Source organism: Marmota monax, unplaced genomic scaffold (genome assembly GCF_021218885.2).
Source record: "Marmota monax isolate L192 unplaced genomic scaffold, Marmota_monax_Labrador192_F-V1.1 WCK01_AAM20220418_F8-fsc00064, whole genome shotgun sequence".
Taxonomy (NCBI): Eukaryota; Metazoa; Chordata; class Mammalia; order Rodentia; family Sciuridae; genus Marmota; species Marmota monax.
Window position 1 is genome coordinate 6,685,627 of NW_026694542.1, and position 13,063 is coordinate 6,698,689.

At 57.1% G+C, this 13,063-nt stretch overlaps 1 protein-coding gene across 1 annotated transcript; it reads right to left on the bottom strand.

Annotated features, from left to right (window-relative positions):
* Positions 1–4,021: 4,021 nt before the first annotated feature.
* Positions 4,022–10,360, bottom strand: Wfikkn2 (WAP, follistatin/kazal, immunoglobulin, kunitz and netrin domain containing 2). Its single transcript, XM_046420504.1, has 2 exons — positions 9,597–10,360; positions 4,022–6,827 (listed from the first exon to the last, which is right to left on the bottom strand). Exons 1-2 carry the CDS (start codon positions 9,795–9,797, stop codon positions 5,307–5,309), a joined length of 1,722 nt encoding a protein of 573 aa, XP_046276460.1. The 5' UTR covers positions 9,798–10,360; the 3' UTR covers positions 4,022–5,306.
* Positions 10,361–13,063: the final 2,703 nt, after the last annotated feature.

Sequence of the window (13,063 nt, forward strand, 5' to 3'; positions counted from 1 at the left end):
GAACTCAAATATCTGTTCTCTGGAACTCTGCTTCTCTCCTGCCCAGGGTCCTTGATAATACTCCAGGCCCCCTGACTGACCACACAAAGAGAGATGCCCTGACCTGCTCCCTTAGATTAAACAGAATTGAAATTTCCCTTTTACCAAATCAGAAAACAAACAATCAGGATAGGTCAGGGCTCCTGCAATATCCTCAAGACACGCAACAGGCAACACCCTAGGGTCCCACCACCCCACGCCTCTTCTCTGCATGCTGGGAAGAGATCTCTCTGGGAGAACCCAGGCTGGGACGTGCTAGTCCTGTCTCCTCTCATATAGGTGGGCTCAAGGGTGACCATGTTGCTGGAGACCTGGATGCCAGGGTTCCGGGTCCCAGGTTAATCTGGGACATGAATGTAGAAACTCCAACCTGACCTTGAACTAGAAGTCTGGGAGCTGAGGAGCCTGAGAGGCGGGAAGGAGAGGGTTGGTAGGCTTGCCTACCTGCCTGCCCTATCCTCTCCCCCAGCAGAATGCCAGGCGGAGGCTCGTTCTTCCTTCCCTCTGACACAGCCTGAGAGAGGAGTGTGACCTCAGGGCAGATTCCAGAATGAGGGCATAGCCAAGAATAGGACCCAGGAACCCTGCCACCCATCCTGCCTGCATTAATCACACATTCCCCAGAGGAGGAGGGAGGAGGGAGACTTCAGCCTCTTTGGGGAGGTGGCAGGAAGAGGAGGAAGGGAGGCATGCTGAGGTGGAACTGGGGAAGAGGAGGGAAGACCTGAGGAACCCCTTCCCCAAGCTGCGGTCATCCAGCCAGTACACGCCAGGCCCATGGTCCCTGGATCCCGTTCATCCAGCAAGCTCCTGCTGAGCTCTGTGAGCTGGGCTCGGGGCACTCCTGGAGCCCCTAGGCAACCATTCTGATCAGGATCAGTGCCAGCACAGAGGGAGACTTGAAGAGGCCTAGGCAGCCTGGGGACAGCAAGGCTTCCCCCAAGGAGTCACGTCTTGAAGGACGAGTAGGCACAGGGCTGATGTTGCACTCGGGAATCTAGGCCATGACTACGTATGTGTGTGATGGAAATACATGTCACATGGCGAGGTCATAAAGAGCCTGGGTGGTGCGCATGCGGCTGGCTGGAGGCAGGCTCTTCTGTGGTATCTGCAGCCCTGACGGGACACCACACTGCCCAGTCCAGAGCAGGGTGTGTGTGTGTGTGTGTGTGTGTGTGTGTGTGTAGGTGTGTGTGTGTGTAAAGCATAACATAAGCATTAGGAGTTCTGATGTCAGATTAGCAGGTTCCAAATCCTGGCTCTGCCACTCAGCAGCTGTATGATTTTGGGCATGTTTTCTTTCCCCTTCTAGCCTTAATTTTTCCACCTACAAAACAGTATCCTATCTCATGTAGTTTCTGTTAGGTCGGTGGCAACTTGGTGGCGACTTAGTGGCAACTTAGAACAAAGCAGCCCGCGCCGGAAAAGAACATCAATCAGATGCCGGTGGTCAATCAGCCAGATCTCCTGACTAACACCTGTCAATCAGCAGGACCCCTGGCCAATCCTGGAGTTCAGCTAACTCCCCTGACCAACTCCAAGGGGGCAAGGGACCCTAGAAACACCTTTTCCTGTCCCAAGCCCTTCCCTTCCTGCTGTAAGCCCCATAAAAGTCCAGTCCGGTGGAGCTTCCACGCGGTTTCTCCTCAAACCCTTCCCCTGTCCCCTCTGTGGGTCTGATCGAGTTCCGCCCAGGAGTGATATCTCAATAAAGCCTCCCCCACCTGATCTGACAGTTTCAATGGAGATTACAAAGAGACAGTGCCCAGTGCCTGTCACACAGTAAGTCCTCACTCAGGCTGATGTAACAGGACAGTTGGACAGAGGAACTCCTCCATAGCGGAAGGAAAACACCATAAGGCTATGTATTATGGTTCCCCTTCCCTGGTCAGGTTCCATCTCTCATCCCTGCTCTCTGGCCCCACTGTCCAGGGGGTGACATCAGACTATGGAGCAGCTGGCCACACAATGGAGCAGAGTGTCCTAGGAGGCTGGAGGTGCAGGGAGGGATGTGGGGGGGATGCAGAGGGTGGAAAAAGCCAAGCTGCCTGGCTCAGAGGCCCAGGGGCTGGTCTAGAGAGACAGTGGGCCAGAATGGGCTGGAGGGGAAGAGATGCCCTTAAAAGAGGGACAGTGTGGCCAGGGGAGACACAAACATAGAAAAGGAGGCATGAGTGTCCAGTATAGACTGGGAAGTGGGTGAACCTGGCCTCTGGGAAGGAGACCTCAGGCTCCCCATGTCCTGGGGCCCCCTGAGGCCAAATCTCCCAGACTGAGTGAGGTAACCTCCACAGGCTGTCTGGCAACCCAGCCTTGGGAACTTGGCTTGTCCTTGACTGAGCCCCTACTAGATTTCAGGCATTGCATAAAGCCTAGGATAGCAGAGATGAAAGAGTAAACACGGTTTCAAGGATAGAAAAATAAATGCCATGCAGTATTCAGAAATTGCAGTAGATTCCCAACAACCCATTCCCAAATGCCATGTATTCTGAGCCCCAAATCAGCCCATGTGAGGTGCCCAGGCTGGACATACTCTGTGGGCAACAGAATAAAGCATTGAAGCTGTATGTCACTGTCCAGCACCCAAAAGAACAAGGGTTGAGCTTTAGGTCCTGGGGCCTATTCTTGGCCAGGGAGCCACTGAGGGTAAGAAGGTTCCAGGCAGCCCCTCTGTGCCAGGCTGTTTCTCAGGTTTTCCAAGCTTCCAAGGGATATATAGGATCAACACCCCCTCCCCCCCAAGTCTCTGTAAAGTGCTCTTCCTGCTGTCTGTCTTATGAGGAACTCAAGGCTCAGAGAGAGTAGATAAGTGGCAGAGTTCTGATTCAGAGCTGTGTGAGTGCCCCCGTGGGTTGTGTGGTTTCTGACTCTGCCAGCCTGGCACTGTGGGTGGCTCCCCTGAACTTGCACTTCCACCCGGAAAGCAGAACAGTGACCTGGGCCCTATGGTCCAGCCACAGGGCTCAGGCCCATACTTGTGCAAGTGAAGGTAGGCAGGAGGTGACCCTGGCCCCCTTGTCCTATTGCTATAGGCTATTTGTTTAGGCACCCTGGGCTGGAAACAGGTGCAACAGAGGTCCCCAGGCCTATCGAGGGGCAGAGTGAGGAGATAGACTTCTCTCTCCCTGATCACAGCAAGTTGGGGCTGGTGGTTCTGTTCATGCCGTCTTGAGGGCTAAATTTTGTGCTCAGTGTCCTCCCAGGGACAACTTGAGATCTCCTGTGGGTGGCTCCCCTGAATCCACACTCCTCTGGCCCTTCTTGTTGGGGAACAGCTTGTCTTCCTGCTCCTGGCACCCTTTTTATTTATTCTCTTATTGCAGTGAGAATGGCTGACCTGGACTGGGCTAGTTCTAGCCTGGATTCATCCTTTGGGTCATGGCCCAGGGACGTGTGTAGGGAGATGTCTCTGGTGGGGACACAAGTTGTGGGTGTGCTGTAGTTGGAGGGCTCTGGACACATGCCAAGGGGTGGGGATAAGCCATGAGCCTCCTTGAGGCCAAAGGTGCTGCTGGTCTCATTCTCAGAAGCCAGCTCCATGTCCTGAGCATACAGGAACCTGGCCTCCCCCTGAATCCCAACAAGGAGTCACCACTGGGCAGCACGCCCCTGCCCACCCCTCTCTTGTCTCTTCCACCATCTGATCTCCACACCACCTGTGGTAGGTTGACTCCGCACCTGACCCACCATGCATCCTGGTGGGAGGGGCACTGGGATGGAAGTGAGCGCCCTGGCTGGCCTGGGCCCCACCCCTCCTGCCTCTCCTGCTCAGCTTTCTCATTCCTAATCCACAGAGTTGTGCTGAGCACCATAGTTAAAAATTCACAGTGGGCCTAGAATATTTTCAGTGTCCCTCCACCACCCACATATGATGCCCCTGGCCTGACTTCCCTCCTGAAAGGTCATCGGAGCAAATGACACTAACCACCGGTCCTCCCTCACTTCCCCACAGTAGCCCAAAGGAGTCACACAAGAAGAGCTGTTGATACTATGAGCTTTTAATTAGTGTCTTCCTCCTACATTTGAGGAAGCAATGAGGATGCCCCCAGTGGCCTTCTTTAGCTTTGGAGGAGCATGGACAGAATGAAGGACTGAAGAGGGGATGGGGGGGGCAGATGCAGAGCTGACAGTGGGGTTCCCAAGTCCTCTATCTAGTGGTGGGGTGGCTGGGCCCACACAGGAGGCTGGAAACACACACACACACACATACCACACACACACACACCACACATACACACACACAGCACAAATGAGCTGCCACATCCCCAAACCTTTCCTCCCAGACCCGTTTACAGCCTCCCTCTGGGTCCCTGTGGGCTCGCGAGGCTGCCACCAGATGGGAGCATCGAGCAACATTCCTCCTGGTTCCAAGCTGCCTCCCCTCCCTTCATTCTTCCACTACCCCCTTCCCAGCCTGCTCTTCTCCTCCTTTATTTTTCTTGCTACCAAAGCAGATCCTGGGGCTTCTATCTGCTTATGTCCAGGGAAGTGAGTGGTATGTGGAATCACACCATCCATCGGACGGGAGCACGTGACAGCCGGGAGGGCTTCCGGGGGGCCTTTGTGTTGGGGCATCATGAGCTGGGAAGGACATCTCTCTGTGGTTCTAGCACTGGGCATCCAGGAAGTGCTCAGAAAGCATACACTGAGTCGAACTGAACAGAATCAAATCAACAGACCAAGGTAGCCCAGAGAGGAAATAGGTATTCTGCCGGTGCCATGGTAGCCTCTGAGACAGAGGCTAACCCCACCCCAAGGCACCTGTCCCGGAAGCCTCCACTCAGGGCTGGGTTGGATTATGTCTCTGGCTTCCCACTGCCATGACCCTTACCATGAAGTGCTCTCAATGATCTAAGAGGCTCTGGGGGAGCGTGTCCTGCTGGGTTGCCGGGCCTTCTTGTCACCACACACCTTCTTTGCCAGCCAGTGTGTTCAACCATCAGCCATCTCTTGAACTCTGGGAGAGCCAGAGGAGGCAGGTGGCCAGCAAAGGGTGACTGAGAAGGCCTGAGCAGCCTGGTCACCAGGAATAACATACATGTATCTATTGACTTCTCCTTTGTTCCCCTCAGCTAAAAAGGGCCCGGCCCTCTTGTTGAACTCAAAGAATAGAAGTGGATCTAAGACCCTCTGGTAGCTTTTTTGTGACATGTTAATAGCCGTTTCCCTGCGGGCCCAAGACTGTCGAATCTGATCTTGCCCAGTTTAATGACTGAGGGGCACCGGGGTGGGTAGGTGGAAGAGGACCAGGGAGAGGTGCATGGGCTTCAGTGCAGGCCCAGGAACTCCTTGAGGACATCACAGGTCTTCTTGTGCATGACCTCTCGGAGCTTCCTGACCCGCCGGGTGCTGGATGCTCCCACGAAGCTGTCGGGTCGCAGCATGGCCATACCGCCATCCACCTCGCCCATGATGATGAGTGGCGTCTCGCCCACTGTCACGTTGGGGCAGGGGCAGGCCCAGTCCACGTGGAGCAGAGTGACCTCCAGTGGCTCCCGGCCCAGGAACTTGAGGCCCATCTTCTCATCCTTTAGAACCTCGTCCACAGTCACCAGAGCACGGCCGGAGTCGGGCTCCTCCGTCAGCTCTGAGACTCGGCCCAGTATGACAAAGTCACTCCGACAGAAGCTGGTGACGAGTTTCTGCCGTGGCTTGCAGGCCCGACACTGCTGGTTGCCCCGAGGGAAGGGGCACGACTCCTCACAGGCCTCACGGCTCTCAAAGTTGTTCCCATTGCCCTCACAGCCGCCATAGACAAAGGACTGGCACTGGCCGGTCTGGCTGTTGTAGGCCCAGCGTGGCGCGTAGGCCTTGCAGGGCCCCTGAAGGGCGGGCAGGCTGCACACGGCCAGGGGCCCACTCATGCAGGCCACCATGCAGGCCTCGTAGGTCTCGAAGTGGTTGAGGTTGCGGTGGCAGTGGCCAAAGGTGAAGGTCAGGCAGTTGTTGGCCTGGGCGTCGAAGTGCCAGCGGGTCTGCTCCTCGCCACAGTCCTCGCTGTCCGGGGGCTTCAGGCACTCGGCCGCTGGGAAGGCTGTGCCGTTGGGGCTGCTCTCTGAGGTGGCCACAGCCTGACCCCCCCTGACCACGGACAGCGGGAAGTCTGCCCTCAGGACCCCGGCAGCATTCCGGGCCGTGCAGGTGTAGATGCCAGCATCCTGAGGCTGGGCGTTATAGATGACCAGCTGGGCAATGTTGGTGACCACTACATTGCCACGCACATGGTTGGGCCGCATGACCACGTTCTCCCGATCCTCCAGCTGCTTCTCCCAGGTGATCTCAGGCCGGGGCCGGCCCACCACGTCACAGAGGAAGCTCACGGTCTCACCCACGGTGACTGACTGGTGCACTGGGTGGTTGAGCAGGGCCGGGGCCGCCATGTCCAGCCCAGGGGTCTCCGGGGAGGCTGTGGTGGGGTGCACAGTGGTTTCAGGAGGCAGGGGACTGGTGTTGGGCCAGGTGAAGTGATAGCGGCAGGTGACGACAGCCAGCGTGATGCCCCTGGAGCAGGCTTCGGCGTCCATGTAGCAGCGGTTGTAATAGGTGAGGCCGTCAGAGGCACAGGTAAAACTGGGCTCCTTCTCACAGCGATCTTTGCACTTACACACGGGCTGGCCATCCCAGATGTCACACTCAGAGCCCTGCTGCAGACACATGAAGTGGTCACACGTAGCCTCCTTGGGCATGCCCACCGGGCCCTTCTTCCCTCTCACGTCCATGTAGCGGGCCGCCACACAGCTCTTGGTCCCACACACGTTGGGGCAGCACTTCTCATAGGTCTCACATTCCTGAAAGAGCCACAGAAAGAGCTCTGAACAGGGAGGGGAAGGAAGAAAGGACACAGTCCTGCCCTGACCCCAGGGTTTGTGGGGAGGGGACTTGCCGGGCTCACCAGTGAGTGTGAGTGGAACCCCTGGTGGTGAGACTGAGCTCCGGCAGACCTGGCACTGCCAGGTGCCAGGCCCTCAACTACGAGCTGACAGGTAGCTTGCTGTGCTCCTCACAACCCTGTGGTGGGTGCAACCATTATTCCCACTTCATGAATGATGCTACCGAGGCACAGAGAGGTTACAGGTAGCAGACGCCTGTAATCCCAGCGGCTTGGGAGGCTGAGGCCAGAGGTCCACAAGTTTAAAGCCAGCTTCAGTAACTTAGCAAGGCCCTAAGCAACTTAGTGAGATTCTGTCTCTAAATAAAATACAAAATAGGGCTGGGGATGAGGCTCAGTGTTTAAGTGCCCCTGGGTTCAATTCCTGGTACCAGAGAGAGAGAGAGAGAGAGAGAGAAAGAGGGAGAGGGAGAGATATTAAGTGACTTGCCCAAGGTCATCTCTATGACTAGTGTGTGGAAAGTGGTGGGTCACAGATTTCTAAGAGGGGACATTCTCTTACCACCATTCTATAGATGAGTATACAGAGATGCAGAGAGATGACAATCATGTCACAGCAATGGGAGGTGGCAGAAAGGGACTGCAAAGCCCAGTGGGTGGGATTCTGATATCACCAAATGAGCTCTGGGCTCACAGTGTGATGCTGCATTCAGGTCTTTTCCATTGGCTTGAGGATGCTCTGGTGAACTGGGTGATGCCACCTCTGGAGGCTGTCCACATTCCATTACCCCTTGAGGAGATCAGGATGTGTTGGGCCCAGGACACCAGGTCTCAGCCTATACCAGAGCCAGGTGCTTGGCTCCATGAGGGACACTTCATGGAGAAAGCCACAAGAAAAAAGTCCCTTGTGTGGCAAAGGTCAGCAAGTCCATCAGCGAGGCATTGCCAGACCATAATCCCCTCTGATTTTCTGTGGAGCCGCCTAAGGCATTAGTTTAATTCCTCGAAATTAGCAACATGCTCCTGTCGCCGGCACAAACAGGGATTTCATGTGGTGTTTTCCACAATAACATGCCATACTCACGGGGCAGCGGGCAATCCTCCTGATCCTCCACCAGGTAGTGGCTCTGTGAGCTACTCCCCACCAGGGCTGGCCTCTGGTCCTCCTGACTTTTGTTCAGCCTCTTTGACATTCCACATCAGCTAAGGGGGGGACCCCACCCTGGCTCTGCAGGGCCTGCCGGCTTCCCTTGTTTACCCTCTGCCCCTTCCAACTCAGAATGGGGGCTTTGTTTTGCAGCCCTTGTTTGGCACAGGCTTCTCGGCCATACCAGGGAGGCTTTGGGGCAGGGATGGGCCATGTGTGTGTACCACTTGGGTCTAAGGGAGAGAGACCCCAAGGAGAACTGATGGCAGGGAGGGGACATGGGGCAGGAGAGCCTGCTTCTTGACCTGAGGTCATCCATTTCCTAAGATGACAGGAAGCTCCCTCAGGGCCCAGAGGCCCATGAGTGGATGGGCCCTTGGGAACTGGGGGAAGGAACCTGGAGGGGATCCTTAGAAGACTTTCACTTAAGGGACTGGGAGGCACCCAGGGGCTATCTGAATCCCCAGCCCCGAACAGGTGCCTTCTCTTCAAACACACAAAATCGGTCCTACTGTCCCCAAGCCCCACCTGACTTTTCAGGCCACCCTGTGCCAATGACACAAGCTTCTCTGCAAATGTAGCCAACTATGAAGTGACCTCAGCCTGTGGGAATAGCCCTGGCTCTCTTGCTCCTTATCTTTTTTTTCTAGACACTACCATTGCCCACTAGAAGCATCTGTCCCAAGGGGCCAGAGAATTGTCCCCTGGGCACTGTGAGGCAGAGGCCACTTTCCCCAGGGAAGCCCTGTACTCTCCTGTGGGTGACCGAGCATCACAGGAACACCAGGGTCTCTCGTGTTCCCTGGTGATGTCCGGCCCAGACCCAGAGCCCCAGGGGACTCTGTTACCCTCAGAGCTGGCCAGGACAGGCAGCAGGTAGCTGTGCCCAGAGCCGATGTGGGTACCACAGGCCCTTTGCCCTGCCGGAGTGGGTGGGAGTGGCCGTCAGGGGTGCCTTGGCATTGAGGAGAAAACTGCTCTGGAATCAGCCCTGCCCTGCAGTGTCCTCAGAGAGGAGCAGGAGGGAGGACTGAGGAGGCTGGCAGGCTGGAACTCAGTCCACTTCCCTCCTGAGGATGCCAGGGCATCTATCAGAGCTGTCCCTGCCTGCCCTGACCACCAGTCTGGCTACTCTCTGGGTCTAGGCCCAAAACCTGGGGAGGTGGCTGGAGGCCAGATGAAACTTCAGCTTTGTCTGGCAGATATGCTCCAAGCCCACCTGTCCCTCGCTGGCCATGGTGCCGCTCTGAGTGTCCACTCTCCTACCTGTGAGTGAGCAGCTGACACACATCTGCCAATTCTCTCTATGTGCCTGGCATGGTGCTGGCCCACAGCAGCCCTCAGCACCCAGGAAGGAGCAGCAGCCCGCGATTCCCAGGCTCTGGTGAACTTGGACATCACACCCTCTTTCAGGCCTCAGTGACAACAGACAGGCATCGATCGTGCTCTGTTTATCTCCTGGCGGGCAGGGCCTGTGCTCCTTCACGTTCCTGGAGGGCATTCCCCAGTCGTCCCCAGTCCACGCTGCCACCCCCTCACTCACACCTCAGGTCCATCTCGGGCTCCGCATTCCCAACTCACCTGGTCCGTCTCACACTCTCGCTTGCAGGTGCTCTGTGCATCCACCCAGAGGTTGGGGTTCATGTCGTTGGGGCAGATGCCAGCATGGGAATAGCGGATGGGCGGCAGTGCCAGGCCTGGCGGGGACACCCCGAGCAGCAGCAGCAGCAGCAGCAGCAGCCCCCGGCAGGACCAGAACCGGTGACACCCCAGGGCCCTCATGGTGCGAACTGCAGCTGCTGAGACCTCCCCTGCGGCGACGCCAGGGGCTGGGGCCCACTGGGGCCTTCTCCTCCGGGGCTGGAGACACCTGCCCTCCCGGCCCCGCAGGTCTCCTTGCTGAGGCTGCTGCTGCAGCGGCTGCTGCCTCCACCAAGTGCAGCCTGCTGGGCTGTGCGGCTTCAGATAAAAGAAAGGTCTTTGGAAGGAAACTCTGTCTCCTGAGTGTGCAGGGAGAGGAGCCGCAGCAGGGGCCCGAGCCTGGATTTCTATCCTGGGCGCGCCACCCGAGTGGGAGCGAGCTAACCTGATGCCTGTCACAGGCAGGCTGCTGGCGCCTCTGTCCCGTGGCTGATCACAGACTTATTGCAGAAGGGGGAGAGAAAGCTGGAAGCAGTTTAGGCAGCGTATCTGGCACGGTGGGACACCTGCTTGTTTTGACTCCAGGAGGCCTTTAACCCCTTCAAGGGCCAGAAATGGCATGTGCTTCGGGGGAGCTGGCTCCAGGACACGCACGCTCCCTGTAAAGAAGGTTTGTTTCCCTTTCCCCCACCTCCCGGGGCTGGGCCCCCTCCTCCCTTTTGGCCACCTCTAAAGAACACACAGTCGCTTGTTACAAGGAAGGACCTGAGCGGGCTGAGTAGCGTCGCCCAGCCCGATAGTACATTTGAGAGCAAATGACGTGGAAAAACAACAAGTTCACGGCCGTTCCAGGGCGGGCCTGAGCTGCGCTGAGCCGTGTAAGCCGACTCCCACCCCAGCACCAGGTTCCCCGGTGGGGGGTGTGCACACGGACAGTTCCCTATCTCTGGGTCCCAGGCGGTTGGTGTCTGAGGTTCCAACTTCGGTGAATTTTCCCCAAATCATTCCAGAGACACATACCAGATACACTCCGGCTCCCCCCAGCTCCGGGACGTATCACATTCCTCGCTCCTCCATCCACACACTCAGCTCCAATAAACCCCCCCCCCCCCAGAAAGAGAGCAGCATAGCGCTGCACGGCCCAGCTGCCCGCACCTGTGGCCACGGTAGCCACTACTCAGGGAACCCTTTCTGAGTGCCAGGCACTGTACAGGCACCATCTTGCCCCGCCCCCCATCCCCTGCACAGAGGACTGAAGAGCGCAAGACACTTGCCCAGGGTCACAGTAAGCAGCGATGGCAAGGCCAGTCATTCTTAATATGTGCCCGACTCGACATGCATCACCTCATTTAATCCTCACAGAAAACTGTACCTCCGTCTTAGATTTGAAGGGACACACAGAGAGGCTAAGCAATTTGCCCTGTGTCACACAGCTCCAAGACCTTATTAAGCTAACCCTCCTCCATCCTCTGCCAAAACTGCTTTCGAGGCACCATGGAAAGTCTTGGTTTTTATAGGGTGGACAAGAAATTTTTGAAGATCAGGAGCTTATATTTGTGGAGGAACCTGGAAGACAGCCAGAAGTTGCTGGGGGGCTGGGGGCACCCTCTCATTGGAAAGGGCCTGCATCTAAAACGCCACAGAACAGCCAGCAGACTGTGTGTGCTTGTGTTGGTCACTTGGCTGAGGCAGCAGCAGGGGGCGGGGTGGGGGGGGATGAAAAACCACAAAGGGTTTGAGGAGCAGTGACTGAGCAGCAGTGTCCCCAGGATAGCAGAGAGTGAGCACCACACATCAGAACCAGAAGGGATCTCCAGGCCCTCAGCAGCCTTCTTACAGACGGGGAAACTGAGGCCACAGACCACCCCTAATTGGACTGTAGGAAGGCCACATGGCGCCCCTCCCCCGCCCACTTCCTCTTCCCAGCTGGGTGGGGTGGCCTTCCTCCCCTGGAGCTGATTCCTTCCTGTCGTGTGGGTCCTTCTGCAAGATCTGTCTTTTCTGCTTATGTCAAATCACTAATGAAGGGTGTCAGATCCTAATCCTCTAAATTATTGGAATGAACCTCCCTCCGAGGCCAGTCGCAGTAATGAAGCCAGACAGCGGGCGACGCTGGCTGCTTTGAATTCCCTGTAATTTCATAAACTGTGTTCCAGCTGCTCCATCCGAGGCAGGGCCTCCACACAGCCCGCGCATGGCCTCCTTTGATATCACAAAGAGAAATGGACAGTGACACATTTCTAAGCAGCACTTAGAGACACTGTCACAGCCCCATTATACAGGGATAGGCATCCAAAGGAGAGGAGGCTGATTCACTGAGACCATGAGAGGGCAGGGGAAAGATGAGGGGGGTAGAAGAAGGGTGTGGAGAAGACAGAGGACGACTGACCATCCTGCCCCCCTTCGTTCCTGGGGTCAGTGCAGAAAACCCTCCACCCCAGCGTGGTGCTGGCGAGAGCCACGGTACCTTCCCGGGGCCTCCTTCCTAGCAATTCACTCAGGGAAGACAGGGCCCCAGAACACTCTGACTCCCTCTCGGCCCTTCCAAGTCTCCCACCAAAAACACAGCTGAGAATAATAAATAACGGCTGATCAGGGCTCGGAGCCCACGGCATGTCCACCTCTATCAGCCCTGCTGACCCTCGCAGCAGCCCGGGGAGGGTGTGCCCTTGTGTGGGTGAGGAAACCAAGTCCCAGGGAGGTTGGGCTGGGCCTTCCCGGGTCCCTGGCCCACTCCCCTCCCTCCCCGGGCCTGCACTCCTCACACTCCACCCCTGCAGAAGGCCCCTCTCAGCCCTGCGGCCGTGCCTTCCTGGCTAGACCACTGGCTGGAAGCTGTTCTGGGAGAGCTTTGAAGTCCCCTCCTCGCAGGCCCCTCTATTCCAGCTTCTTCTCTCGTCCCTGTCAGTCTCCCTGGCTCTTCTTACAAACCCAGGGTACAGAAGACAGTCCAGAGGCCCACTGCCGCTGTCCCACAGGCCGCGACCTGGGCCACCAAGAACAGAGCTTGGGCTGAGCTGCCTGGAGGGGCCTGGCCTCGGGATGATCTGGCTGGCCTGCGGGCATCCCCTGCCTTTTACCGGTTCCCCAAGGACGTCGGGCACCACTCAGCCTTGCTTGCCACCTGGGGTAGGAGGTCAGAGAGAGGGCTGAGCTCTGACCTGTCTGACCCTCCAAGGGGGCTCTTAGGTACAGTGGCAGGAGGTCACCCCCAGACAGTGAACTCTGGGTGATCCTTGACCTTAGACCCACCCTGAGAATATCAACTCCTGAGCCACTCAGGTCTTGACAGGACAACCCAAATGACACCCTTTCCCAATGGGTCTGACGCGACCCCTGGCTTCAGACACACATGGGGTGGGGACCCACAGAGACCCACAGCGCTCCGCAGATGCCCCATGGCTTGC